General features: G+C 55.1%; 8 protein-coding genes across 8 annotated transcripts; 5 read left to right on the forward strand and 3 right to left on the reverse strand.

Moving 5' to 3' along the window:
• MONBRDRAFT_38531 (uncharacterized protein) lies at positions 1 to 3,292 on the reverse strand. Its single transcript, XM_001749025.1, has 9 exons — positions 3,107 to 3,292; positions 2,811 to 2,869; positions 2,611 to 2,707; positions 2,405 to 2,523; positions 2,180 to 2,315; positions 1,653 to 2,039; positions 1,245 to 1,511; positions 616 to 1,004; positions 1 to 536 (listed from the first exon to the last, which is right to left on the reverse strand). The coding sequence occupies exons 1-9, from the start codon at positions 3,203 to 3,205 to the stop codon at positions 62 to 64; spliced, it is 2,028 nt and encodes a 675-aa protein (XP_001749077.1). The 5' UTR covers positions 3,206 to 3,292; the 3' UTR covers positions 1 to 61.
• A 1,782-nt stretch (positions 3,293 to 5,074) lies between these two features.
• Positions 5,075 to 5,424, forward strand: MONBRDRAFT_28557 (uncharacterized protein; the record flags this gene model as incomplete). Its single annotated transcript, XM_001748963.1, has 1 exon — positions 5,075 to 5,424. A coding segment is annotated over one exon (350 nt), but the record flags the coding sequence as incomplete, so codon positions are not given.
• A 436-nt stretch (positions 5,425 to 5,860) lies between these two features.
• On the forward strand, positions 5,861 to 7,562 carry MONBRDRAFT_11208 (uncharacterized protein; the record flags this gene model as incomplete). The annotated part of the gene is made up of 3 exons (XM_001748964.1): positions 5,861 to 6,075; positions 6,265 to 6,738; positions 6,863 to 7,562. 3 exons carry the CDS (start codon positions 5,861 to 5,863, stop codon positions 7,560 to 7,562), a joined length of 1,389 nt encoding a protein of 462 aa, XP_001749016.1.
• Positions 7,563 to 7,963: 401 nt separating this feature from the next.
• MONBRDRAFT_33927 (uncharacterized protein) lies at positions 7,964 to 11,657 on the reverse strand (the record flags this gene model as incomplete). Its single annotated transcript, XM_001749026.1, has 17 exons — positions 7,964 to 8,206; positions 8,298 to 8,382; positions 8,476 to 8,555; positions 8,683 to 8,769; positions 8,851 to 9,014; positions 9,126 to 9,193; positions 9,289 to 9,402; positions 9,494 to 9,590; positions 9,702 to 9,762; positions 9,900 to 9,979; positions 10,069 to 10,148; positions 10,238 to 10,352; positions 10,436 to 10,588; positions 10,661 to 10,737; positions 10,819 to 10,918; positions 10,993 to 11,065; positions 11,157 to 11,657. The coding sequence occupies 17 exons, from the start codon at positions 11,655 to 11,657 to the stop codon at positions 8,003 to 8,005; spliced, it is 2,139 nt and encodes a 712-aa protein (XP_001749078.1). The 3' UTR covers positions 7,964 to 8,002.
• A 2,197-nt stretch (positions 11,658 to 13,854) lies between these two features.
• MONBRDRAFT_11210 (uncharacterized protein) lies at positions 13,855 to 18,596 on the forward strand (the record flags this gene model as incomplete). Its single annotated transcript, XM_001748965.1, has 10 exons — positions 13,855 to 14,109; positions 14,201 to 14,344; positions 14,524 to 15,008; positions 15,094 to 15,319; positions 15,432 to 15,472; positions 15,540 to 15,996; positions 16,272 to 16,335; positions 16,450 to 16,499; positions 17,328 to 17,553; positions 17,704 to 18,596. The coding sequence occupies 10 exons, from the start codon at positions 13,855 to 13,857 to the stop codon at positions 18,594 to 18,596; spliced, it is 2,841 nt and encodes a 946-aa protein (XP_001749017.1).
• Positions 18,597 to 18,962: 366 nt separating this feature from the next.
• On the reverse strand, positions 18,963 to 21,375 carry MONBRDRAFT_28561 (uncharacterized protein; the record flags this gene model as incomplete). Its single annotated transcript, XM_001749027.1, has 3 exons — positions 18,963 to 20,690; positions 20,828 to 21,006; positions 21,210 to 21,375. The coding sequence occupies 3 exons, from the start codon at positions 21,373 to 21,375 to the stop codon at positions 18,963 to 18,965; spliced, it is 2,073 nt and encodes a 690-aa protein (XP_001749079.1).
• Positions 21,376 to 22,307: 932 nt separating this feature from the next.
• MONBRDRAFT_28562 (uncharacterized protein) lies at positions 22,308 to 23,968 on the forward strand (the record flags this gene model as incomplete). Its single annotated transcript, XM_001748966.1, has 2 exons — positions 22,308 to 22,566; positions 22,698 to 23,968. 2 exons carry the CDS (start codon positions 22,308 to 22,310, stop codon positions 23,966 to 23,968), a joined length of 1,530 nt encoding a protein of 509 aa, XP_001749018.1.
• Positions 23,969 to 24,860: 892 nt separating this feature from the next.
• Positions 24,861 to 25,757, forward strand: MONBRDRAFT_28563 (uncharacterized protein; the record flags this gene model as incomplete). Its single annotated transcript, XM_001748967.1, has 2 exons — positions 24,861 to 25,001; positions 25,434 to 25,757. 2 exons carry the CDS (start codon positions 24,861 to 24,863, stop codon positions 25,755 to 25,757), a joined length of 465 nt encoding a protein of 154 aa, XP_001749019.1.
• Positions 25,758 to 26,074: the final 317 nt, after the last annotated feature.

Below are 26,074 nucleotides of genomic sequence, written 5' to 3' on the forward strand. Positions count from 1 at the left end.
TGCATGAAGACAGCGCCCGACTTGGAATCGGCGAGCAAAAGAAAGGCTGTTTCTGACCCACTCAACGACGATCAGCAGTACCGTTGCCGCGCTTGCCCGCAAACAAGTGCTTGGGCATGCGGGTGAGGATGCGGCGATCGGCTTCACCCTGACGACCCTGGTAGTTGATGTTGCGCATGCCCAAATTCCGTTTTTGAACAGCCTTGCGCTTTTGAGCAGCCGTAAGCAAGCCAGCCATACCAGCTGCTTGATCAACTTGGCGATCCATCTGCTTACGAGCCGTGAAGGAGGCCTCGGGACGACGAATGGGCGAGCGCTCGCGGCGACCACTTCCACGGCGATCATCACGATCGCCATCACGAGACGTATCCATGGCATCACCATCTTCGTTGTCGGAGAGGTATTCACGGCGCTCGCGCTTCATGTCTTTGGGAAGCTGCTTCAGTTTCTGACGAATGGCCTTGGGCAACACGGGAGCATTGCGTGACTTGCGGAGATGCGCTGCCTGTCGGATGATCATTCGCTTGTGTCGGATCCTATAAAAACAGGCAGTAGTGTTGTGAGCTTGAACAAGTGATGATGCTCGTCAACACCTATTGTGCAAAAGGAACCTACATGGCTGACTGAGCGCGCGCAACCTTATCGGCTTCGTCCTCGCTCTCCGAATCGTATTCGCCGGCCCGCTCACGAGCCTCTTCCTCCATCTCAAGCTCCTCCAGCTTGGCCATGATATCAGGGTCGATAAAGTCAGCGACGTTTTTGCCATCGACAATTTCGGGGATGGCGTCATATCGCCATGAATTGTCTTTAAGATCCCACTCGGCACGCATGTCAGTGGAATATTCAGGGCCGAGTTCGTCTTGCACATCACGAAGTAGCTTGCGATCGCTGTCCATGGCATTGTTTCGAGCCTCTTCGGCATCAATGCGCTGCTGACGGCCCTTGGTCGGCACGCGACCCATCCGCTTGGCCTCGGCACCATCAGGCACAAAAGCAGGGCGTTCCTAAATCAGAGGGATGAAAATTTTGTGATGAGGGATGAGAGTTGAAGAACAACGGATGACACGCAGCCAAACACAAGTACAACGATTCTTCACAACTGGAACTTGGCATCACGCGATAATTGTGTCCGCACGAAAAAAAATCAGCGTTCAAATTTCTGCATGTTCGATCATCATGTGCCAAGCCAGCTATATTGCTGTTTTCCAGAATCAAATGCTAGCATGAAGGGTCCCACGACCAACCTTGTCGTCACGACGGGCGGGCATGGCCACGTGGAGGCGGTTGAGAATGCTCTCAGCTCGGTGTGTGCGAGAGGCAGCATCAACGCGATGGGCAAGGAGAAGGTCGCAGGAGGTGTTGCGAACGTTGGCAACGCCTTCCTCTGTCAGCGTGCTCATGGTGAGTACAGTGATGCCGCTCTCCTCAAAGCCAGCGACGACGGCTCGCTTGTCAGCATCGAGGTCCTCGAGCGCCACTGTATCGATCTTGTTGATGACCAAAATCAAGGGCTATATACATGCGAAGCAGAGGGAGCGAGATTTAGCATAATGCCTGCTCGTCACAAGAAGACCCAACCGTCACCCCCATTCACCCCCTCTTTGTGTTGCAACTTGAATTGCACGGCTAACAAGAAGATGCAATCACGGCACCTTGTTGGCGAAAAGAGGCTTGATGTTTTCAAAAAGCGATATTTGCTCAGCAAAGGTGTGACCACATTGCTCGGAGAGATCCATGAAGTAGAGGACGCAAGCACGAAGATGGGCGAGGGCAGTAATGGCTTGCATTTCAATGGTGTTGCGCTGTTCAAGTGGCTGGTCCAAGATACCGGGGGTGTCGATGACCTGCCACCGGAGATGTTTGTAGTCTGTATGACCCACAAAGAGGGATTTTGTGGTAAAGGCGTAGGGTTGCACTTCGACATCGGCACGGGTGATCTTGTTGACGAAGGAGGACTTGCCCACGTTGGGAAAGCCGGTCACGAGAAGCGTGCGAGTCGTCGGGTTGATGGACGGCAGGCGTGACAAATGCTGCCGGACCTTTTGAAGTGTGAAGCAAAACCAAGGACGTAAAGAATGAGTGCAACTCAATGGGGTTTGATGGAAAAAAATAAAAAATTGGCAAGATGGAAAAGCAAGGGCCAAGGCAAGGAAGGGGGATAGAGGTAAGTAAAACCGACCTGCTCGAGGTATGCCAGAGAGGACGCTTGGCGCTTCATGATAGTGCACATGCGGCCCATGGCAGCACGCTTGAGCTGCTTGCAGCGGTAGAGGCTATCGCCGTACTTGAGGAGGCGCACATAGTCCTTGGCCACGCTGGGGTTTTGTGATGAAGCAACGGTGAGGCTTTCACAGGGCAGGACTGAGAGGGCACCGCGCTGATGGGATACAGAGGTCAAGCGTACTTGTCAATGAGGTGACAAGCATTGTTGATGTGACCGAGGGCAAGCTTGTAATGGTCCTTGTCGTAGAGGACGTTCATCAAATCTGCGTAGAAAGGATGAACATCGTCGAGTTTGGGGAACTGTGTGCCACAGAGAAAGAAACGGGGTGAGAGCGGTTGGTGACGGGAAGTTGAGAGGGCAAGAAGAGCAGATATATGAGTACAAACCTCGGTGATGATGGTCGATAGCTTGTCATGGAAGGTTTGCTGAGTGTACTTGACCTTGCGGGTGTAAAAAGCACGAATGCGGGTAATTTTGTAATTTCTAAAAAAAAAAGGAGCGATTCGGCAGGCGAGCTGCATGAGAGAACGAGGCGATGACAGTGGCACAAACGATGAAAGGGGCTAGAACGAGGACGAGAGCTGACTTGTGAATGACAGTCGGGGTCTTGCGCTGAGTACGCGAGAGCACAATGTCAATAAAATCCTGAGAGACGAGGTATATTGACAGGAGGGAGGTGAGCCGAGATGATGCACAGCCATAAGAAGGTGCAGACATGCTACGAGGGCATGTGTGCTGATTTCTTCCCGCCGTGGCTCTCTGCCCCTTTCTCCAACTGCCCGTGCTCCATTCTCACGTTGACGTCGTTGATGGCCCTGAGGGTCAAGAAAAGACCACGTGTGCGAGCACGTAAGAATCCGCGACACGACAATTCGCCCGTACCTTGGCCGTGGGCACAATGGTGATGGACTTGAAGTTGTACTGCTTGCCACCCGACCCTGTGGTCGTGCCAGCACTGCCAGCACCCGCTGCCGCCGCCATTGCTCCGGACGGTCCGCGTCGTGTGAGCAAGGGTATGTGCGCGCGCGCGTCTGGGTCTGTGTGTGTGTGTGTGTGTGTGTGTGTGTGTTGAAGAGAGAAAGGAAGTGGAGCGTGTGTGGGGAACACGCGTGTGTGGTTGGGTGAGAGAGGCGTCAAAGGTGAGGGCCTGCGGGTAGAGAAAGGCGTGTGATGATCATTTTTCTAGAGAGAGTGTGTGTGAAGTTGGTTGGGTGATAGTGTAATTTCAAAGGTGTTTTAAGAGATATTCGTCATTGCTCGATAAATCTTAGAGAGGCGTTCTGATTGCATCAATCATGTCAGAGAAGGTCCAGACTACAACTTCAAAACCTGGAACAAAAGTCAGCACACGCGGACCCCCTTCAATTTGTAAGAGATACAAATCGGAGAGGGCGAAGCGGGGGCCGTTCGTACGTATGAATGCGAATGGATCAAGGGCAGCCCCTTCCCCTGCTTTGGCTTTGCCTCCCTGCTTTGCTGTTCCTGGCTGACAACATCCACCGTTGTGGGCTTTACTCTGCCTTTCTCGGTCGCTGCTCTGGCGATGTTTGCGCGGGCTGCAGCAAAACCAAAGCGCAAAGCAGAGAGCCACCAACACACACACACACACACACACACACACATGCACACACACACACACACACACACACACACACACACACACATGGCCGCGTGGGTAAAGTATTTTGTTGTTGCAAAAGGGTGTTGTTGTGCCTGTCGTATTTTAGTGTTGTAGGGATATGACATTGTTGAGTATACTGTTTACAACATCTGTTGCCGTTCCCGTAAAGCGGCGGTCGGTCGGGCGTGGCGATGAATGTTCTGAGCACGATACCGTGGCGGCACCGACCTTGACCTCGAACATTGTTCTTGCCTCGCGGCCATCCTTGAAAGATGGCCCCATCGCGGCCTCACGGTGGTGCGGAGCAGCCAGTAAGCTTTGGTTCGGGAATACCTCCTAAAGAGGAGACACGCGTTTGAATTGGAAAAAGAGAAAACCGCGCGCTTCAGCTTCTGGCACGTGACAGGTGTTGTGCCCAATATCGCTTCTTTTCGCGATGCATGCCACAGCACCGTGTCCAGCACCAGCAGGCCATCCCAGCAACCAGCAAGGCATCAGAACCGCTCTTGCAACCCCCGCTCCCCGAACAGAGCTCGCGATCACCACCTGCCTGCCATCGCGGTCTCCTTGACGGACGTCGCGCGACCTTCACCATCATAACGTTTATGATACTGTATACCCAAATCAAATTGGTACCACACCAGATGATGCCATCCAGAGGCTTTACCAAAGCAAAGTACCACACATATCACAGTCCGATCCCACACACACACACTATTCCTTTTGTCTGTTTCTGCTTCTGTTGGTTCGTCTCTCTCTCTTTGTGGTTTGTTTGCTCTTTTGTCTCTCTTTTGTCTTTGTGTGTGTCTCTCTCTGTGTCTCCTCTCTCTCTCTCTTTGTCGCTCTCTCTCTCTTTGTCTCTCTCGCTCTTGATCGCTCGCTCTTGATCGCTCTCTCTCTCTTTGTCTCTCTTTCTATGGCTTTGACGCATTTTTCTTTTTCTCTTTGCCCACCGAATGTAAGCGGCCCCCTTTCTGCTTCCCCTCTGCTTCTCTGCCCCCTTCCCCTCTCTCCCTCTCCCTCTCTCTCTTCTCTTCTCCTGCAGTACTGTACCAGTGAGTCAGTCAGATGGCAGCGTGATCGATATGGCCCACTGCCAACTGCTCTTCTTCTAGTTGGAGTGGTGACTGGATATACACCCAAGAGACAGAGATCTTGCTGCCCCCTTTTCCCCTCCACAAAACGCCCCTCACACTCTGTGTGTGTGTGTGTGTGTGCGTTCGTGGCACATGTCACCCAGTGGCTTGCTCAATCCGCCTTTTGATCAACACAACACCTCTATCTCTCTGTTTGTGTCTCTGTCTCCGTCCTCCCATTCCCCATTCTCTCTCTCTCTGTTAACCCTCTCTCTTCACTCTGTCCCTCTATCTCTGTCCCTCTATCTCTCTCTCTATCCTGTCTCTCTGTCTCTGTCTCTGTCTCTGTCTCTGTCTCTCTCTCTCTCTCTGTCTCTGTCTCTCTCTCTCTTTGGTATCACTGGCGTTTGGCGGTCTGTATTCGTGCATGTGTGTGTGTGTGTGTGTGTGTGTGTGTGTGTGTGTGTGTGTGTGTGTGTGGTGGCCTTGCCATCTTTTCTTTGGTCTGTGTGTGGCTTGGGCATGTGCCACTGGTACTTGTGCTGCTGCTGCTGTTTGTTTGTTGGATGTGTGATGCTGCCTGCTTGCTTCTCCATCACACACACTCTCACATTCACACACCTCATTTTGGCATCGAGTGATTCAGGTCTCGCCTGTTCTTCACTGTGCTTGATAATCGTGTAGCCTTGTCCTCCTCCTCCTCCTCCTCCTCCTCCTCCTCTTTCGATCTCTCGTCATCGTACCCTTCACGCACACACACACACGCACGCACCTCCTTCTTTTGCCGTGGCCCGTGTCACGCGAGCCAACCTCACGCCCGTTGCCCTTGCCACCCTGTGGCCTGTATCGCATCGTAGGCTGTTGTCGAGCCGGACGCTTCAGCAGATCCTTCCATCTCGTGCCCGCACGCTCTTCGCTCTTTGCAACATTACCCGCACCATGGCCTCGGTCTCGGACATCCCCACCACCCTTCCTGGTCACACCTCGCTTCAGGAGCACGACCCTGAAATCTACGACATTATCCGCAAGGAGAAGGAACGTCAACGCTCGGGCCTCGAGCTCATCGCCTCGGAGAACCTCACCTCCCGTGCCGTGCAAGAGTGCCTCGGCTCTTGCCTCACCAACAAGTATGCCGAGGGCCTTCCCGGCGGCCGGTATGTACCCTCTTCCTCTTCCTCTTCCTCTTCCTCTTCCTCTTCCTCTTCCTCTTCCTCTTCCTCTTCCTCTTCCTCTTCCTCTTCTTCCTCTTCCTCTTCTTCCTCTTCCTCTTCTTCCTCCTCCTCCTCTTCCCTCTCCGCCTCGCTTTCTTTCTCACCCGCCCACTGCCCGTCCGAGCCCCTTAGCTACTACGGTGGCAACGAGTACATTGACATGATTGAGAACCTGTGCCGCGATCGTGCTCTCGCTGCCTACAACCTCAACCCCTCAGAGTGGGGCGTCAACGTCCAACCTTACTCGGGCTCGCCAGCCAACCTCGCCGTCTACACGGCCCTCCTCCGCCCCCACGATCGCATCATGGGCCTCGACCTCCCCTCCGGTGGCCACCTCACCCACGGCTACTACTCGTACTCTCCCCGCGATGGCAGCACCAAGAAAATCAGCGCCACCTCCGTCTTCTTCGAGTCCCTGCCCTACCAGGTGTCCAGCGAAACGGGCCTGCTCGACTACGAGGAGCTGCAGAAGCGTGTCGATCTCTTCAAGCCCCAGCTCATCATCTGCGGTGGCAGTGCCTACCCCCGCGATTGGGACTACAAGCGCTTCCGCGAGATCGCCGACTCCTGCTCCGCCCTCCTCATGTGTGACATGGCCCACATCAGGTGCGTTTTTGAGTTCTGGACATCCAACCCGCAACCTTGCCCCTCTCCTTCCATATTCTACCGGCCCCCGTCGCTCCGACATGGTTGCTCACCACACGCCCCTTATTCTTGCCCCTTCCATCAGCGGACTGGTCGCCACCCAGGAGGCCAACAACCCCTTTGAGTACTGCGACATTGTGACCACCACCACCCACAAGTCAATGCGTGGCCCCCGCTCCGGCATGATCTTCTTCAAGAAGGACGATCGCGGCTTTGAGAGCAAGATCAACTTTGCCGTCTTCCCCATGCTCCAGGGTGGTCCCCACGAGCACCAGATTGCTGCCGTGGCTACTCAGCTCAAGGAGGTTGCCTCCCCTGAATTCAAGCAATACATCCAGCAAGTCAAGAAGAACTGCAAGGCCCTCGCGGCCGCCCTCGTCGAGAAGGGCCACGCCCTTGCCACGGGTGGCACTGATAACCACCTCATCCTCTGGGACCTCCGCCCCCACGGTGTCACCGGCTCCAAGATGGAGAAGCTTTGCGACGCCATCCACATCACGCTCAACAAGAACGCCATTCTGGGCGACCGCTCCGCCCTCGCCCCCGGCGCCGTGCGCATCGGTGCCCCCGCCCTCACTACTCGTGGCTTCAACGAGGAGCACATGAAGGTGGTCGCCGACTTTCTTGACCGCGCCCTCCGCGCCTGCATCGACATTCAAAACGAGGTCGGCAAGCCCCTCAAGGACTTCCTTCCCGCCATCGAGAAGAGCGAGGTTGTGGCCCAGCTGCGCAAGGACGTCAACGCCTTTGCCTCACAGTTCCCTCTTCCGGGTGCTGAGATGTAAAAGCGCCCAACACCGTTCCCCCCCCCCCCCCAAAGTCCCCTCCTCTGGTTTTGGGGCATGCTAAGTGACATGCCTTGTTTCTGTCTTTACATGTTAAAACAAACGAACAAAAACTCCAAAAACAAATTAAAAACTGCCGCTCCTCGGAAACCCGCCGGCATCGAACTTGATTGTCAAGTTTTTCGACTGTTGGTAGGCACTGGGTTCGAAGCTGGGCAGTTCCGGTCCACTCGTGTTCCGGTTAGGATTGATCACCCCCCGATTTCTCTTTGTTGCTCGGTTGTCTTTTTTTTTTTAAGCTTTCGCCCGTGGCTAGAGCTTTGAATTGAAAGTGCTCGCACCAATCAACGCCCTCTTGTACCTGTATACCTCTCCCCCGCCATGCCGCCATGAACAATCCATCAAGAGTTTACACTTTGATTTTTCGCTCAACAAGCGCCTTAGCTGGCCTCCAGACTCGACCGCTGCTTGGCAGCTTCCTCTAGCTTGGTGTGATCCAGCGCAATCTGTTTTTCAATGGCAAAGACATCGTTGATAAGTGGCTCCTTGGCAGCATTGACAGTCGTGTGCAGAATGGCAGCCACCACACGTTCCGCCGCTGAACGGCCGCTGCGAAAAGCCCCATGCACCGTGGCATAATGGTCCTGACCGAAAATATAGTCGGCAGCGATGAGGCGCAACACAAGCTCACGATACGAAGGGACTGACAAGCACTGGCAAACGAGAGTCACGCACCTTGTCCGTTGCTTCGCCAGCAAAGAACAAACCACCCGAGTTGGCATCATCCAAAAGCGGCTCGGCATAGTTGTCCATGTCCTGACTACGCAATGCGCGTCCAAAATATTAATTGACTGGAAACCACGGGACTGAAGTGACGAAACGTCGAATAGACGGCTTGGGACCCGAGACGTACCCGGAGGCACCGAGGCGCATCACGCTGAAAGAACCTTGAATGGGAGACCGATGCCATCGCGTTGCCACCACGCTTTTGGGCTAATCAGCAAAATTCCACACAAAATGCCAAAATCAACCAAATGTGTCACAGCTCCGATTCCACCCTCTCCAGTAAAATCGCGAAAATACAGAGAGAGAGAGAGAAGAGAAAAAAGTGCAAGCTTACCTGCAACAACTCGGGAGCCACGGTCGGATACATGCGCCTTAGTGAGCCTACAAGGCGCTCCTCTAGCTCCTTCTCAGACACTCCCTCCTAATGACGAAGACGAGAAAAGAGGCAGATGAGATGCGCAAATGGATGAAATCAAACAAAGAGCCAGCATGGTGTCGATACCAGTCGTTCGGCCATCTCGCCGTAAATCATGGCTGTCAGGACGGGCAGCTTGAACCAGCGGTGGTAGTTGAGAAAGTGCAGCGGCATGCTCTGCGGAATGTGTAAAGTGAATAAACGCTGCTTGGCTTTGCCCAAGCAGAGGTGCAAGTCAGCGGCATTGGCGACTAACCTCCATTTGGTCATGCATCGTGCCCGGATCGCAAAAGTCTGCAAAATACCAAGAATGAACAATGGGCTACCTAGCTTATGCCTCAGACTCGAGGCCAACCACGTACCATCGACGCTGGCAATGTATTCGCAGTCACGTGCATGTTCTGGAACTGGGTCTTCGTCCCAAAAAGGTCTAAATGAGTGGAGCATGAAAGATTGAGGAGGCAATCGCACAAGCAGCTGGCCGGCATAAGGGACACCACGCTGCTGTAATTTCTCTATACGCACCGCTCAAAGTGAAGAAACACTTTGTCAAGGGTTCCAAAGCCTATCCGTTGAATGGATTCTTGTTTCTTCGCTGGCAAGGGGGGCACAAACTCGATCCGCTCCTGCTGCAAAACCCTGCACAAAACGAACAGCAAAAGGACCACACGCACACTTAAAATCAAGGCGGCACTACAACACCATGCAACTTTGGCGGCAGTGTACGCACGGAAGCGGGACGGCGACAACGACGGTACGGGCATAGTAGCGAGCACCGTTGGCCGTGGTCACCTGGTAGACGGCATCCTCCAGGGGCACGGACATGGCTAGGGCAGACGTTCAAGCCCACGATGAAAGCCAGATAGTTGGCTGCCACAGCCGGAGCGCTAAGGATTCAAGGATATCAACAAGGGGGCCCGATCAGGAACAAAACTCACAGGCGTGACTGGAGAAGGACACTTGGTGGCCATCTTGAAAGCTGTGGGTAACTTTGACGACCTGTTTGCATTCGCCCGAGATGGATGGAAGGTGTGTTGCATTAAAATACCGCCAAACAAACAATCAAATCAATGACGACACACAGCAAGCCCTGGCACTCTGCCACCTGACGAGGTTGGCCTTCGCGTTGAGCGTACCTCAGTTTCGTAAGCAACGTTGACCGTTTCCAACATGTGATCAATCAAATCACACATGCGACGCGTCACGTACTGAGGTCCTGTGATGAAAAGGTTGTGCGTCCAGTTTTGAGTGTCATGCATCAGCGGTATCACAGTCACAGCGCACTTGCGATGCAACCCTCCGTACCTGGCGGGTCCTCATCTTCAAGGAAATGATTGTAGCTCAGGGTGGAAAAGGGAGCGGCATTGAACTCCTCGTCTCGTGAGCTAAAATGGTGGCCAGAGTCGGTCAACTTAATCGCAAGACAAGACCTCGTGGCCATGCGTCAGAGAAGGGCACAAGCGAATGGGCGGACCGAAGGTAACCAAGAAGGCGTTTTTGGCGATCGTCGGCCTTTTTGTAGTAGCGACGCTTATGCAGCTCGCGTGCATACGCTTCACTCATCGGCTGATCAGGAGGGAGTTCTTCGCCTGGGAGGAGGTCAAGGGGAGGGATTCAGATGACGCGAGTGCAACTTGGCACGGTTGAACATTGTGCCACCGCTCCAACGTACCTCGATCTTCAAAGGCTTCGACCAGACCTTCAATGTCTTCTTCAAGACCCTCCATGACAGCCTTGTGACAAGCGTGAGCGCGCTGCAGGTCCTCGGGTTCGATGGCCTCACCTTGGTCAAAGAGAGCCAGGGAGACATCTTGTTGCTGCAAGCCTATATAACGCATCGATTCGAGCAGGGTTGGGTGAGTGCTCTTGACTGAATCGGCGATGAAGGAAGTCGTACCTTCGGTGGACACGACTTTTTCCATGTTGATAGAATTGGCCAAGTCTGCAATGGGATTTCCTACCGTGCCGTGAATCCTGAGAACAAGAATAAGCAGGGAAACTCGAATGAGCCGGATGTCTTTCTACGGGCGAGAGACGGTTTGAAACACAACGCACCAGCTGGCACCAGCGTCAAAAGTTTCTCCGGGGAGAGAAGGGAGCTCGATTTCTCGAACGCGGCCCCCAGCCCGGTCGCTGGCTTCCAGCACCAAAACATCTAGGTGAGGCAGATACCAGGGTGAGGGCCGATGGGGCAGGCCGATGGGGAACGAGCAGACAGCACTGACATACCTTCTACTCGATGTGAATTGCGCAGATGCCAGGCAGCAGCCAAACCGGCGACGCCGGCGCCAATGACGATGACCTGTTGGTGACCACGGCCAAGCTTTTGGTAAGTGGCAGGTGCAGCCGGATGGACGAGGTGGAAGCGTGGTGAAGCGGCAGAGATCACAAACCTCGTGGTACTGGCGAGAGAGGAATTCAGCCCGGGCAACGTCGGTGAGGAAGCCTGGAAGCTGGGAGCGGCGATGGGCTTCGCGCGCGGTGATGCCGGTACGGTTGAAAAAGGCCACGGCTTCCCGGAGCTTGTCGGCCCAGAGAGAGCATTGGCCTGCCGTTTCAAAACCAAGAAAGTAGCAGCGTCGCGGGGTGCGGATGGCAAGGCGCTGGCCCCATGTTGTGGTGGTCGATTTACGCCAATGCCCGGCCCAGGCTGGCTCCTCACTGTGTAGCTGGAGCTGCTGGCCGGCGAGGATCTGAATGTCGGGGTCGGCGATGGTAATGACACCACGCGAACGTTGAATCTGTGGGTCGACGTAGTAGACAAACTGGCCATCGCCCTTCAACTGCCAGAAGCGGCGCCGAAACTGCTTGCGGATCTTGCCCTGCTTCTCGGCCCAGCCTTCGAGGAGAACCTGGGCCGAAGTGGGCGTTGATGCCAACGTCGGCGTCGCCATTGAGCGGGTGCTGTGGTCAAGACGATCGACCCTCAAGAGGATCGGTGGCTTGATGGAAATGCTCGCCCGTTCTGGCCTCGCCCTCGGTACAGCCACTTGTCGTGTGCACGCGCAAGAGTGCAATCGGCGAGGCTGACCTCAAAAGGGGAGGTCAGCACGACCCAAAGGCGATCCGACCGCACCTAAGGGCGGAGCGACGTGAGACAGCGCACAGCAAGCAAGTGCTGGGGCAGCTTCCAGATCGCACATGACACACGACACACGACAGGCGGCAGGCATGGCAGCATGGCAGCATGGCAGCATGGCGGTTAGTCGACGACTCACTGATTGACGATGAGAGAGAGAGCGAGAGAGAGCGAGAGAAGAGAGAGAAAAAAAGTGCTTGCATGACCGTGTGGAAAAGCGGTCAGTTCGGTGTGATCAAATCAAATGTATTTTAACGTTAAAATTACATGTACGTGTGGAACGAGTGCATGCAGGTGTGGGGAGCCCATTGTGAATTTGCCAGAGGCAGCGGTCGGCGGCTGGTGGTGGTGGTGGTGGTCTATGGCTGAAACCTGAAACCTCCAAAGTAGTGTCCGTGGGCAGTCGTGGCTGCGTCCCACCCAAAGTTTCTCGATCCCCCGTATCATTTTGACATGCCAGTCATCAACGGGGGTGCGCAGGGCTCCTGAACGCTCGGTCATCAGGGAGAGAGGGCGTGCGCGTTTCAGATCAATTTGAAGACCGAGTCATGTCACAGCTCTTATAAAAACAAAAATAGGATAAGGTCGGGGTTCGTTCAGGGGGAGCCGCTCGGCGGCAGAGACGAAACGGGGGGCATCAGGCCGAGCACAGAAAACAGGCATCGGAGTTGGGGTTGGCGTCCTAAGGGAAAAGGAAATGTATGAAGAGTTAGTAACCACCGCAGCGTGCGCATACCGTCGCGATGGCTATTAGGCTCTCACGACACTCCAAAGAAGGATGCGTCTCCTCTCTCGCCACTTCAAGGCTCCGCGTCTCACATGGAAACGCCAAACCCAAAGAGGAACCGGGGGATGGGCGATGACCACCAACACTTTTAACTCACAACTGCCTTGACTGACCCACCAAAGCTTAAACACAAACACACGCACATGGAAACACAACAACAACAACAACAACATGGCCGACAACAGGATATGTGCGCGAGACAAGAGTTGCACTGACCCATGAGTTGATCCAGCTCAGAACTTGAAGAGCGGTCACGTCTGCGTCTCCGTGTCAACTCTAAAGAAGGAGAACCAGACCCGAGGCAGCGACAGCTGTGAGCGTGTGCGATGAAGAGGGAAAGAACACGCTTTCATGTAACATGGCTACGGTTTAAGCTTACCGTCTACGCAAGCGGAGCCAGGACGAGCGCCCAAGGCGCTGCCCTTTCAACATGGGCGTCGCCGCCATGATACGTATTTAAAACGAAGCTCATGACTGTTGTACACCATCACCACGACCACACGGCAGTGGCAATAAATGCATTTCAACGACAATTCACCAGCTCAAGCCAAATGCTCATTCCCAGGGCTCAGCCCCAGCGCACACTCGCTCCGCCATCAGTTGATGAGTCTCTGCCATGACAGCGAGTCAGTGAAAAATGAGAGAGAGAGAGAGAGAGTGAGTGAGAGAGAGAGAGAGTGAGTGAGAAACAGAGAGACAGACAGAGAGAGAGAAAGTCAGAGGGGTTAAGAGGGATAGAGCATGGAACGTGCAAAACGAAGAGGATAAGGCACTTAAATCAGAGAGAGCCATCGATGTAGATGCAAAGTGAGAGAGTAAGAGAGGAGCGAGTACATGTAAGAGGGAGAGAGAGCTTTAGAGAGAGAGGGGGACACACACACACACACACACACACACAACACCACATGTCGACCACGTTGGCAGTAATTCTCTAATTTCAACTCGCTTCCTGTAGAAGGCCTTGTAAACTTTATATTCAATTTTACAGGATACGGTAGATTAGATTAGAGGGGTATGTTCATCCCTGGCTGCTGGGACTGCCGACGACGACGTTGACGGCGGCGGAGCGCTCACTGATCTGGTGTCCTTGTCGTAAATGCAGCACCTCAAGTACACGCCGGGTTGTGGTGTGCAGGGCTACTAGAGGAATAGTTGAAGGTGTTTGAGTGCGAGCAGAGGGTTACATTGGCGAGTGAACGACCTTTTCGCTTCGAAAAAAAAGGTCATGGCAAGTTCGGCGCCACAACCCTCCGTGCCGGGTGCAGCCGAGCCCGGGACATCGGCCGACGCAACGACAGCGACGACGCCAGCCACGTCGCGCACGGGTTCCACCGCTGCGTCAGCTGGTACGGATCCTAGTGCAACGGCACAGCATCCTGCACCGGGCAGCGCGACGCCAGCAACCGACACGATCGGTCGCAAGGTTGAAAAAGTCCTGCAAGCCCACTCAGGCCTGCTCCGGGCCGTTCCTGGCCAAGACGTGCGTGATCCTGCAGAGCCACGGCCCCTCTTTCGACTGCCCTGACCATCACCCGCATCGATCCTCACCTTACCGACGGATGGCCCCATAGGACTTGGTCACTTCGCTCGCCGGCCTGGATGGACTGCTGGAAGACAACACGAAGCATGCGCGAAACAACCTGCGCAGCAAAATTGAACAACAAGCCCTCGTTGCCAACCAGCAATTCATCACCGTCTTCTCCTCAGTCTTTGAGGTCAGTCTCGTGCTTATCTTTCCCCTCGCGCGCGCATGCTCATGTGGGCAGACGTGACCGGCAGCCACCCACATGATCCGTCCCGGGTGTTCCGTCTTGCCTTGCTGACCCGTCATGCCTTTACCCGCTCACCTCTCCGATGATCGTTCTTCTTTCCGTTGTTGTCACGCGGACCCCAGGCTCTTGCCGGTGTGGAGACAGAGCTGGCAGGCATGACTTCAGCTTGTAAGCAAATGACAGAACGCTTGGCCAAGGCCAAGAGTGAAACTTCGGCCCTCGTCACCCAGACGAACAATCTCAAGCAAGCCCAAGATCAGGCCGAACTGCGACGCAAGCTCCTCGACGCCTTTACCGCCCGCTACCAACTTCCCCCCGATGACAAGGCCGTTTTGCTTGGCGATCGCCCCTTTGACATGACCTTCTTCTCCGCGCTTGAGCGCGTACAAGCCATCCATGCCGACTGCCGACGGCTCCTGCGCACCAACCACCAACGTGCAGGCGTCGACATTATGGATGACATGGCCAATATCCAAGATCGCGCCTACGAACGCCTCTATCACTGGACTCAAAATGCCTGCCGGGGCCTCACCACCGAGCATGTCGACAACAGCAAGCGTCTCAACCTTGCATTTTTGGCCCTTCGCTCTCGCCCTGTCCTGCTACAGTACGCTTGGCTCCTCGCTCGCCCTCAGCCAAGGCCCCGCCCAGGCGCAGCTTCACACTGTCTGCTGTGCCCAACTCACCCACAGATATTCACTGAATGAGCTGGCCACAGCACGCCGCAACGCCCGCGTGCGGACCTTTTCCGATGCCCTGACCTTTGGCGGGCCCAACGGCTCACCACCCCCCATCGAGATGCACTCCCATGACCCACTCCGTTACATCAGTGACATGCTGGCCCATGTTCACCAAACCCTGCTGGCCGAGCGCGACCTTCTCCGCACCATTGTTGGAACTGACCGTACCGTCCAACAGGTGGGTTGAGTCGTCCCCTGTTTCCCTCGTCGCGTACTCCCTTGGCTCGTACAATCGTCTCCACAAGATCACCCGGTCCTTGGTTCTGTACTCCATCTTTTAAACTTTTCAGGGAGCTGGCTCAAACCATGCCATGACAGGTGAACAGCTGAGGTGAGTGGGTAGCAAGGTCGAAAGGCACCCATCCCATCGTCTCGCTCGCGCGCACTCTGTCTCACAGACCATTCCTGTATTTGGCGACCCGGTGTGTGATGATGGCGTCATCCAGCCTACGTGTTGGTGAGGCACTGGATGCCATCGCTGAGGGCCTGACCAGGCCGTTTCGCATGCGAGCTGAAGCTGTACTCAGTGCACTGCAAAGCGATATCGTCATGGCCTACAAGGTGGCCGCCCTGCTCGAGTTTTACCGACAATCCTCCCAAGAGCTGATCAAGCTGGACCGCACTTCTTCTTTGGCCGAGGTCATTCAAGAGCTTCACGCCAAAACCCTCAAAATATTCTTCAACGCATTGGAAATTCGCGCTAATGATCTGCTGGTAAACGTCGACGTGGCCCCGGCCAGTCTCTCCCCTCCCGACAGTCTCGTGCGCATCATGAGTACGGTTCGTGAGGTGCTCGACGCCCAAGCTACATCCTACGGCCGCCAAGGCGACGATGGCGCCCAGGAATTGGAAAAGGTTGGTAACAACCCCATCGACCCTTGTTGAATTCGAGCAACACTTGCTGTCCTTTTTGCTGCGTTCTCTGTGGCACTTGCAGCAGGTGGAGCCTGACCTCCTTGGCTGCTCAACTAGATCTTGTCACACGTGTTGACGCCCGCGCTGGAAATGTGCGCGCTCAGCGCTTCCATGCTCAGCGCCGTTGATGTGGTACGCCTGGACAAACGTTTGCTGCTGCTGCTCAGATGATGGAAGCTCGCTGACCCGTGTTTGATTTTCTGTGACCGTTTTAGGCGGCTTACATGCTGAATTGCTTCTATCACATTCAAACCGTGCTGACCCTCTACGACAGCACTCGTGCGTTTGGCCGCTGTGTATTTCGCTCGCAGTCCGCCTAAATGCACATTTATGTCGCCTTCACTTTCCCCCTTGCTTCTTCTCGCCCCGACTCTACATGCATCGTGGCCATAGATCGCCGACTGGAAGTCATCGAGTCGGAGATGGAGCGTCACATTGATACGGTGAGTACGTCGCCGTCTTTCGAACCTAGTGCTGCAGACACCGCCCCAGCTCATGACTGTGGTCGGGTGCATCTGCAGCTGTGTGAGGCACAGGCGCATCACTTTGCAGAGCAAGCAGGATTGACGGGACTCTTAGCGGCTCTGCGCAGCTGGTCAACGCAGCCTGCTGGCTCGCGTCCCAAAGTGGCCGATGTCCCCGGTCTCTCGTTGTTGGACATTAAGCGTGGCCTTGCTTCGCTCGACCGCTTCATTGCCGATGCCGATTTTGAAGGCATCAAGCAAGTTCAGCTGCTGCATAGGTCGGTGCCAATGCACTTTAACCGCTCGTTGCAGTTGACATGAGGCCCGTGATGATGATCTTCTCCCTTTCATCGCGCTCTCCTTGCCACGCACCTTGTTAGCTCGCGTTTGCGCAACCAAGTCCAAGCCCGTGGCCAGGACCGCTTTGTCGCCCTTTTCAAGCAACTATACGACGCATGCAACGCCCCATCGGCCGGCTTTGCAAGTGGTCCTGTCATTGCCCGAACCCCCGAACAGCTTCAGCAGTTTATGAGCTAGCCCATCGCATTTCATTCATTTCCCTCTCTATGCTTTGACAAACACGTTACATGTAATTGACATGATCCTTACATTTCATGCTTGCTTGCTTGCAAAACGCAACACAACAACCAAAAAAAAAAAGGGCATTTCCGTCAGATTTGACAACACTGGATGAATGATTCTGACCACTGTCGCGCGCACGAAGCAATGGCAGCGCTTCACCCAGGCCAGGCGAACGGCAGGCCAATGCTGGGGACACTGATTTATGTCATCCCAATAATTCTGCAGCTTATGGTGGTAGTCACCACCGCACCCATGCTGGTGAACGCAGAGGGAGAGCCGGTTGCGGCCATGGCAGCGGAACCTCGATTTCCAGACCGTTTCATCTGCCCCTTTCCCCATCGTTGCGTCGGCGAGGATTGTCGGTACAAGCCCATGATGCGAGCACCGGCCCTCCGACCCATGACCTTTTCCTGGTACCCGGCATCGTGTGACGACTGCCGCTGCGTTGCAGGTGCGCTTTGTGACCCGCTGCTTACGAGCCGTGGTGACACTTGAAGCCAGCTCACACGATGGGGTGTAGGGCCGACATATCCGATCGCAGGAGTACTCCCACCCGCTCTCTTGGACTTACGCGGCAAGCCACATTGCGAATATTCCCCAGATAATCGCTACGCCAACCCCCACGGGTTTTCCTTTGTGTTCACCGTTTCCACGGGCCACTCAGGGACCGGGTTTTTGGGCAATGAAGCTGTCTGGGCACATGCCCTGCGTCGGCCAAGTCTAGAAGGAACCCCAGTTTTGGTGTTTCATGAGCGCCACGATCGACGCAATATGTTACCCAACATTCAGCAGCGCTGGAACGTCTGCGATGTCGCTTGGACCTTTGTCGTCGAGGATATGGTCCCGTTTATGGAGCAGCAGCTTTTGGCCAAGAACCGTAGCATCTTCTTCTCCTCGGGACATGACATGACCGTGGGGCTCCTGCCTGCTTTGGTCAGCTACCTGGGTCCTGCAGTCAGTCTGGTCCGCGTACGCCGCGACCGAGTGCGAGTCGCCAAGAGCTTTACCATTTCCGTCCCATTGGGCCCAGAGGCACAGCGATGCTTCTTTTGCATCAACCCCGATTCGCTTCTAAACCGTTGTCCCTGGCGTGACCGACAAGCTTTTGCGCAACTTTCAAGCTTTCAACGTTTTCTTCACGCGTCAGATGAGATGGAGTGCCAGTGGCAAAGCCTGCGCCATTCTTTTCCGCACCAGCGAACGTTTGTCCTCAATTGGACCACGAGTATATCTGAGGAAGAGATGCAGGCACTGGCTTACTTTGTGGGGGAGCTGCAGCCGTTGTCGCCCAGTGCGGAGGATTTACCACTTCTGAAGTGGATCAAAAATCAGCATCATCGCTCTCGGGCACTCAACACAAGCGTGCCGCAGGATTTTCAGGTCGAGCTCGCCCAGCACGCACAAGCTCTCGGTGTGACGCTAACTCACTGCAACAACATGACCTGTATTCCCTCTCCAAATTCCAGTGTCCGAGGAGAGGCGGGTACGATATGAGCAAAAAGAAATGACGCCACAACGCCACATATTGGCATGGGCGCTGTGCACTTTCTGAACACCATTGAGTCAAAAGTGAATCAATTATTATTTATTCCCTACGCCAATTGAACATAGACGTTTGACAAGCTCATGGACCCCTACATTCACGCTACCACTGCCATGCACACTCGCGTGCCCCACCCATGACGACGCTCGGATGGAGAACATGAAGCTCAATGCCACGACAAATCAGTCCGCAAACTCAAAGAAAGAAAAAGAGAAAAAGAAAAAGAAACTGTAAAAGTTGATCGCCAAAAGCTACCGACCCTAAAAAATAAAACAAGGTCATGCTGGGATCTCCAAGTCTGTCTGGGAGACCGCTTCTCATGCATGAAAGGACGGGGTAATCTGCGTTGAGGTGGACGTGGGCGTTGGTTCTTCGTCCAAGTCCAAGCGCGTTCGGATATCGTTCAGGGGCTCGGCTTCATCGTCGTCCGCGTGTACCTGGAGGGTACGACGGTATGCCAGCACGGCCGGCGTCGCCAAGATTAAGGGAGACCAAGTGGAGGGATTGTCGTAGCTCGCGGCACCCGCCTGCTGCTGCAACTGGCGGAAGCGGGCAGGGGTGATTAAAGCAAACTCATCCGCCTTGAGAAGAGCCTTTTGGAGGGAGGCCGGCGCCCAGGCGGCCCCAAGCTGCGCCGTCTCAAGATCATACATGGCAGAGTCCGCGGTCCCTGTCACGGGCCCGAGCGAATGGCTCAGAACCACATCCATGTCCTCATTGTGTGCGTGGGCTATCAAGCCTTGATTAGGATCCTGACCGTGATCCAGGTGGCCGGTTGTCGGACACGAGGCAGCAAAGACATTGGCAGGCTGATCTGGTACGTTGGCATTGCGAGCCTGCAAAGGTGTGCGTTTGGCTCGCTTGGGCTGGGCTTGTGTTTCATCATGGGGCTGGGTTGAGGAGAGGGGCAGCGCAGCGGGCGGCGAGGTATCGTGATTGGTCGATGAGGCTGCGCTGAGGCCAGCGGTTTTAGGGTCCACCAACGCAACGTTGCCCGAGGAGCGCTGGTAGGCGAAAAAGCTGCCTTGGAAGCTAGGCGAGATGAGGGACACGGAGGGAGGAGCAACAGGCGGGTCCAGGCTGTCCGGTTCCAAGTGTTCTTCCAAAGGGGGTGGATTGGCGGGGCCGTGGGCGGGCTGAGGCGCGTTTACGGCGGTGTTTTGGTGGTGCAGCGATCCTGCTGCATTGCTTCGAAGGACGGCGGGCTGAGCGATATCAAGGGGCGGGGGTGGATCAGACACAAGGGTATTGTGTGTAGGCCAGGCTGGCAGGGAGGTGGATCGGGTCAAGGCTTCCGCTGCCGTGGGATCGAAGCGGTTCAGGGATGCTGCGTGCTTGTTGCCGGCAGCAGGGCGGAGGGCGTTGGTGAACGTGGCCAGGCCCACGGGGCGCTGGCTGATGGCTGACTCGGGACGGGAGCTCTGGGTCGGGGCCTGGCTAGAGGAGAAGGTTTGCAGCGACGAGCCGGGACGGAAGCCTGTTGCTGAACCGGGACGGGAGCCTGTTGCTGAACCGGGACGGGAGAGCAAGCTGAGGGCACTGTTGGTCGTCGTTCGAGTGGGTGGTTGAGCGTTGTGCGTTCGGGCGGCACCGTTACGGTCACGGTAAGTCTTGCGTTGAAAGTGTTTTTTGCTGCGCTGGGTGCGCCGAACGTTGGTGAAGCGCCCAATGTCGTTCTCAAACTGATAAATGAAGTTTTCAAAGGCCAATTGCAGCTTGCTGTCGGTATCGCGTGGGGACGTTCCCTGGGCTTGAAGCTGTGCGCGATGAACAGGGTGCATGGCTTCGGTCGCATCGTGGTGACCAGCAATGCAGACAAGGCCATCGTCGCGATGGAAGTGATGAGGGGCCAGGAGATTGGCGTGCCCTCCACCAAATAGAAAAACCTGGGTGCGGGTGTCCCGGGTTGAGCGTGGCTCGTCCTGTGACTCGGATTCGGGTTCGGGCACGGCACCGGCATCACGGTAGCTGGGCATGTGAATTTGCACAGACAAAACAGGTTCGCCTGCCATGCAATCGCGCATGCTATCCAATTCGGCGCCAATCTACCATGAGGGAGCATATGCGGCATATGCGAAGACCAGCGAGAGGCAAGACAGGAGAGATGCGGGGGGCAGTTTGTGAGGAGGCCATGGCGGTGGATGAAAGCCACGGGGAAAGGAGCGGAAGTGCAAAGACGGACCTGAGTGACGCGTTCAATCAGTTTTTTGCGCCAGTTGTTGTAGCTTCGCCGACTGATGATGACGGGCACCTCGGGCGTGGCACTACCATGGCTCGCGGTGTCCCGCAACGAAGCACCGCATTGTTTGCAAAACAACGTGCGAGAGAACTGGACCAAACCGCAGCTACAAAGCTTGAGCCCTGCATGACACGCGACGGGCGGGGAAGGGAGGCAAGGGGTCAAAGCCCAAGGTTGATAATAAAGGAAAATATCAAGAAAAAGAAAAAACAGCGGCGCGAGGTCCAGGGTTTGAGCGGTGGGTGGTGAGGGTCCGAAAATTTGATGGCTCGGCCAAGCAAGTCAAAACAAATCATCGGCACCGTGGCCAGGGCAGGTCACGTACGATTTGCTTTGAGACAGGCTGGGCAATTGTGGGTGCCACAGGGAGCGGAAAAGCCGATCGTTGAGGCTGATGGCTTGCGGGCCGCCGAAATGCCTGGACAGGAACCCGAGGTGACAGCGGAGGCGGCCCCACCTGCAGCAGCTTGGCTACTGCTCCTTCGCGCCATGCCCTCCCGATACGGGAGCAGGCCGAGGAGAACGTAAGCGTGGTGGTTGCCTTTTGAAGCTCGTTGATGCACGTCGTGCAGGCTTTGACTCTTCGACAGAAGTCAAACAAGAAGAAGAAGAAGAAGAAGAAGAACCCCGAGTGCTGAGAGATCAGAAGCACCGCCACGAGCAGGGTCGGGGATGGGGCACGTTGCACAAGCAGAAGAAACGAGAGGGTTGTATTGGTTGGTGGTGGTCTTGAGACCAAGAGGAGCCTCCAAGCGCTGCTGCTGAAGATGGAACCGGGGGATCACGACGACGTGCTGGTCGCCGCCGTCAACTCGGGGTCGCTCGTTCACTGCCACCCGCGCAGCCAAAACGCGTGCACCTGCAAATCTGCGCAGAGACACAGAGACAGAGAGATACAGAGACGGCGCGACAGAGATGCAGAGACAAGATACAGAACCAGAGAGACAGAGAGACTGATGGACGAATTAAAAAGCGATGAAGAGGAATGCATGGGTAAAGACATGGATTCAGAGATGGAGGCAGAAAGGTGGAAAAAGTCAGAGGGAGGTGCAAAGCACCACGTCATGGCAGAGACACAGACCTAAACCGAAACCGCACCTGAGCGAGAGATTTGAACAAAACAAGTGAAACATTGAGAGAATGTGCTGCAACGCGTGTAGAAAAGGAGAGCGGGGCGTGAAGAATGCAAGACGATTCAGAGATGAAGACCGAGAGACCAAGAGATTGAGAGAGACAAGGGGTTTCAATGCAGACCCATCGACTTCTGCTTTCTTTTCATTTGAATTTACGCGGGTAAATTATGATAAAGTGTGGTGTTTTTTACAGTTACGTTCACAACGTATTTTATTTTATTTTTTACTTTTTTTTTCGATTTTTCGATTTTTTTTCTGCTTTTATTGAGAATCGCAGAGTGAGCGTCGGGATGGCCTCGGGGATGAAGGCGGCTGTGGAGGTTCGGATCGAAGGGCAGGAGGGACGGGAGGAGGGTGTGCTCGTGGCCAATGGGGTGGCAGTGGCTGGTGAGGCTGGAGAAGTTGAGCGGTCGTCTGAAGAGGCGGCCAAGGGCGAGGCCACTGCGGCGTGCTCGCAACCGGCGCAGGTTCACCAGCAAACAGAGTCCGAGATGAACCCGACCGATGATGGAGAGGCCGGCCCGTCGTCCAAGCGCGCAAGGATCCAGGGTACGCACTCTTGGAGCCAAATCCTCACCTCTTGCTTGGTGGATGACGCGCCAAACATTGCAATCTCGGTCCAACTTACTTCCACATTGCCTGCTTGCGTCACCGCCTCCCTCCCGTGCCTTTGCGCGCAGCTGATGATGAAGTGGCTAATGTGTTGAAGGAATGTGACACAGCCCGACCCTTCAATTATGCCTTTGAACAGCTGGAAGAACAGCTACCTTCGCAGCCAACCGATCTGGTCTGGCCATTTGCACAAGCGGGGCCCGTGCGCATGGTTGTCCAGCCTGGGCAGGCCCTACACGACGACTTGTTGCGCGAGTATTACCACTTTAAGTTTACCCAGCGCCTCGTGGAAGAAGGTGCACGAGCCTTTGCTCAGGTCCGAAGACGCGCCAAACCCAGCCAATGCGCTTACCTGGCCACCAAGGTTCTCGAGCGCTGGGTCTTTGCCGTAGTCACCGATGGCACCCCCGCTGATCTACCCGTGGCGATGCGTGAGAATCGTGCCGCCCTTCACAAATGCCACAGTGAGCTGTGTGCTGAGCACCTTCCTCCTCGCTTGGCTGACGAGGTTGTCAACGCCATTGACGCGTGTGCGCGCTCCGCACAGCGTCGTCGCGACATCCAACGCGAGCGCCCCTTTGTGCTTGAGTACAACCTCTCAGAACTCGTCATTTACTTTGCCGCCAGCCAACCTGTGGCGCTGCATCGATTGCGGCGGCTAGACTGGATGGTCCGTGGCGCCGGTCGCCACATCCCTGATGATGTTCCCCCTGCCAAGCACGATCAATGGCAGCTGGCTCAGGTGGCTCGCTGCATCTTCCGCTACGCCGCCCACCTTCACACAACAGCACAGCACTGGGGTCACCCGCAAGAATTTTACAATTTTCTGGCCCGTCGCTTGGGTCTCCTGCGCGAAGCCTTTGCCTGCCCCCTGAATTCACGCGTGCTCGGCTACAACGATCCCGCTGCCCGCTTCTGCAGCCTCTATCGAGACACAGACGCGCCCTTTGGCTCTCTGGGCAGCTTCTTCGAGACGGACATGCTGGCTTCGGGCTACGGCTGGGTCGTGCACCCCCCCTTTACCGAGGACATTCTCAACCGCCTTTCAGCTCAATGCCAGTCTGCTCTCCAGCAGGCCGCCTCGCAGGATCGCCAACTCATCGTCGGCATTGGTTGGCCCAATTGGACAGATATGCCTTCGTACCACCAACTCCGGGACAGTCCCTTCAAGCGAAGTGAGGTGCTGCAAGTCAAGTACAACTACCACTACGAGCGCCTCAACGGCACGCTCGTCAAACCCAACTTTACAAACATCTACCTCATCCTCAGCGCTCAGCCACTCAACGAGGACCAGCAAGCAGCCGTTCGTGAGTTTGAAACCATCGTAGCCCATGTCTAGCCCAAGCAGCCTTGCTCGTCCAACCGGCCTTGGAAATGCAATCAAAGTAAATCGAACCCCTGAGCTCGCAAAACTCCCTTCGCTTCTCCGTGGCATGTAAGCAAGCGTTGAGCGCTTGCTCGCTGGCTTCTGCGCTGCGCTCGGTTTGAATGTCCTTCAGAATGCGTCCAAGTCAGAACGCGCTCACACACCAGATCCACAGCCCTGTTGAGTTGCCAGAGCCAGAGCCAATCGCATTCCGTTCAAGATTAGAAGCTTCACATTGTGGGAAGAGTACTTGATTACCAGGGTCCGAGGATATGTGTCGAAGTACGGGCGGCACGAGATTTGCCGCTTTACCAACTTCGACTAGTCATCATCATCATTGCGTGCTCGTGTGCTACAGGCGCATTGAGAAACTGTTGTTGTGACTTGTTGTTGTGATCTGCAGCCATTTTTTATTTTTCATTTTTTCTGCTTCATCAACAGCAATTGAGGTTGAGGTGTCGTGCTCACTTGCCGGAGATCCGATGGAAGCCTGTTTGGGAGCTGTCACATCGCCCTGAACCGGGCGACCGAGGCGGGCTATCAAGGAGACTCTGCCATTTCACATTTCTGCCGTGACGGCGAGCGCTCACGTTTTATCTCGCCACCCAAAGACGGCAAACCAGCCAAAGTTGTGCTCCAGGCAAACAACACCCCCCTGCATCACCCTACAACTGGTACGCCAAGGGCAGAGGCCGCATCACCCGATATACCAGGAGGCAAGCAAGAGCTGCTGCTGCTACCCCCCGGCTGCCGTTTTGACCAGCTGAATTAGTGACCGTTATCCATCTGACATTGGCTTGTCAGACGGTTGTATTTGGAGGGGGCTCATGAAATAGAGCGGTCTTTTAGGGAGTTGAGAGCCACGATGAGTTCGGATGAAGCCACGATGAGTTCGGATGGAGAGCTGCTATCGGATACGTGTCAGTGTGATCCACAAGAGGCGCTGCGGCTTTTGAACAGTTGGGATCCACAGCGTATCCGATCCGCGATAAAACATTGTCATGAGGTATGTGTGCCGTTGAGGGGGACGATGGTGAGAACCTCCCCTCAGCTGCTCTGAACTAGTTTCAAGCCCTTCATGAATATGTGCTGATTTTGGACATGGTGGTGATGCACCATCCACAGGACTTTTCGCCACTGCACTCGGCCTGCCTTCGTGGTCACGCAGAATTAGTGGAGATGATATTGAAGTTTGGCGCTGATTGTAAAGCCCAAGACAGTGTGAGTACCCTTCCTCTCTCCCCGCTATTATCGTTGACCGGCTACACCATCTTGCTGCCGTTGGGATTGTTTGAGCTACTTATAGACCGACTGGTTTACTAACAGCTCATCGTGCTATCGTGGGACACGCGGCTGTACTTGTATGGAATGATGTCGGATACACTTGCAGAATGGCACTTCAGCGTTGCACTGTGCCTGCGGTGGTGGTCATGAACAGGTGGCTGAGATGTTAATACAGCACGGTCCTGATCTTGATGCCAAAGACGTGGTCAGTACCTCCCTCTTCACATGTCGACCGTTGCATGAAATCTCTCTCTCTCTCTCTCTCTCTCTCTCTCTCTCTCTCTCTCTCTCTCTCTCTCTCTCTCTCTCTCTCTCTCTCTCTCTCTCTCTCTCTCTCTCTCTCTCTCTCTCTCTCTCTCTCTCTCTCTCTCTCTCTCTCTCTCTCTCTCTCTCTCTCTCCTCCTCCTCCTCCTCCTCTCTCCTTTTCTCGTTTTTTCCCTTGCCATCTTTGGTCTTCATAGCTCATCTGGTCCTGTGAGGCACATGGTGATGTTGCAACTGTTTGTGTTTTGCTGCACTGACCCGCAGAATGGCATGACGCCACTGCACGATGCTTGTTATGAAGGCCAAGAAGAGATGGAGAAATGGTTGTTAAAGCACGGCGCTGATGCCCACGCCAGGGATCAAGTCGGTACTTCTCGGTTTATCTTGTGGCTACTCTTTGATGCCGACCGCTTATTGTTCTCGTCCATCATTTGGTCGGCGCGTCACTGACATTGCGTCTGGTGTGTGAATATCCCATTGTGTGTCTTCGTGGCGTGATGGGATCAAACACTAGTTTTCTGTAACACCANT

This window comes from Monosiga brevicollis, genomic scaffold, assembly GCF_000002865.3.
Source record: "Monosiga brevicollis MX1 MONBRscaffold_27 genomic scaffold, whole genome shotgun sequence".
NCBI lineage: Eukaryota > Choanoflagellata > Craspedida > Salpingoecidae > Monosiga > Monosiga brevicollis.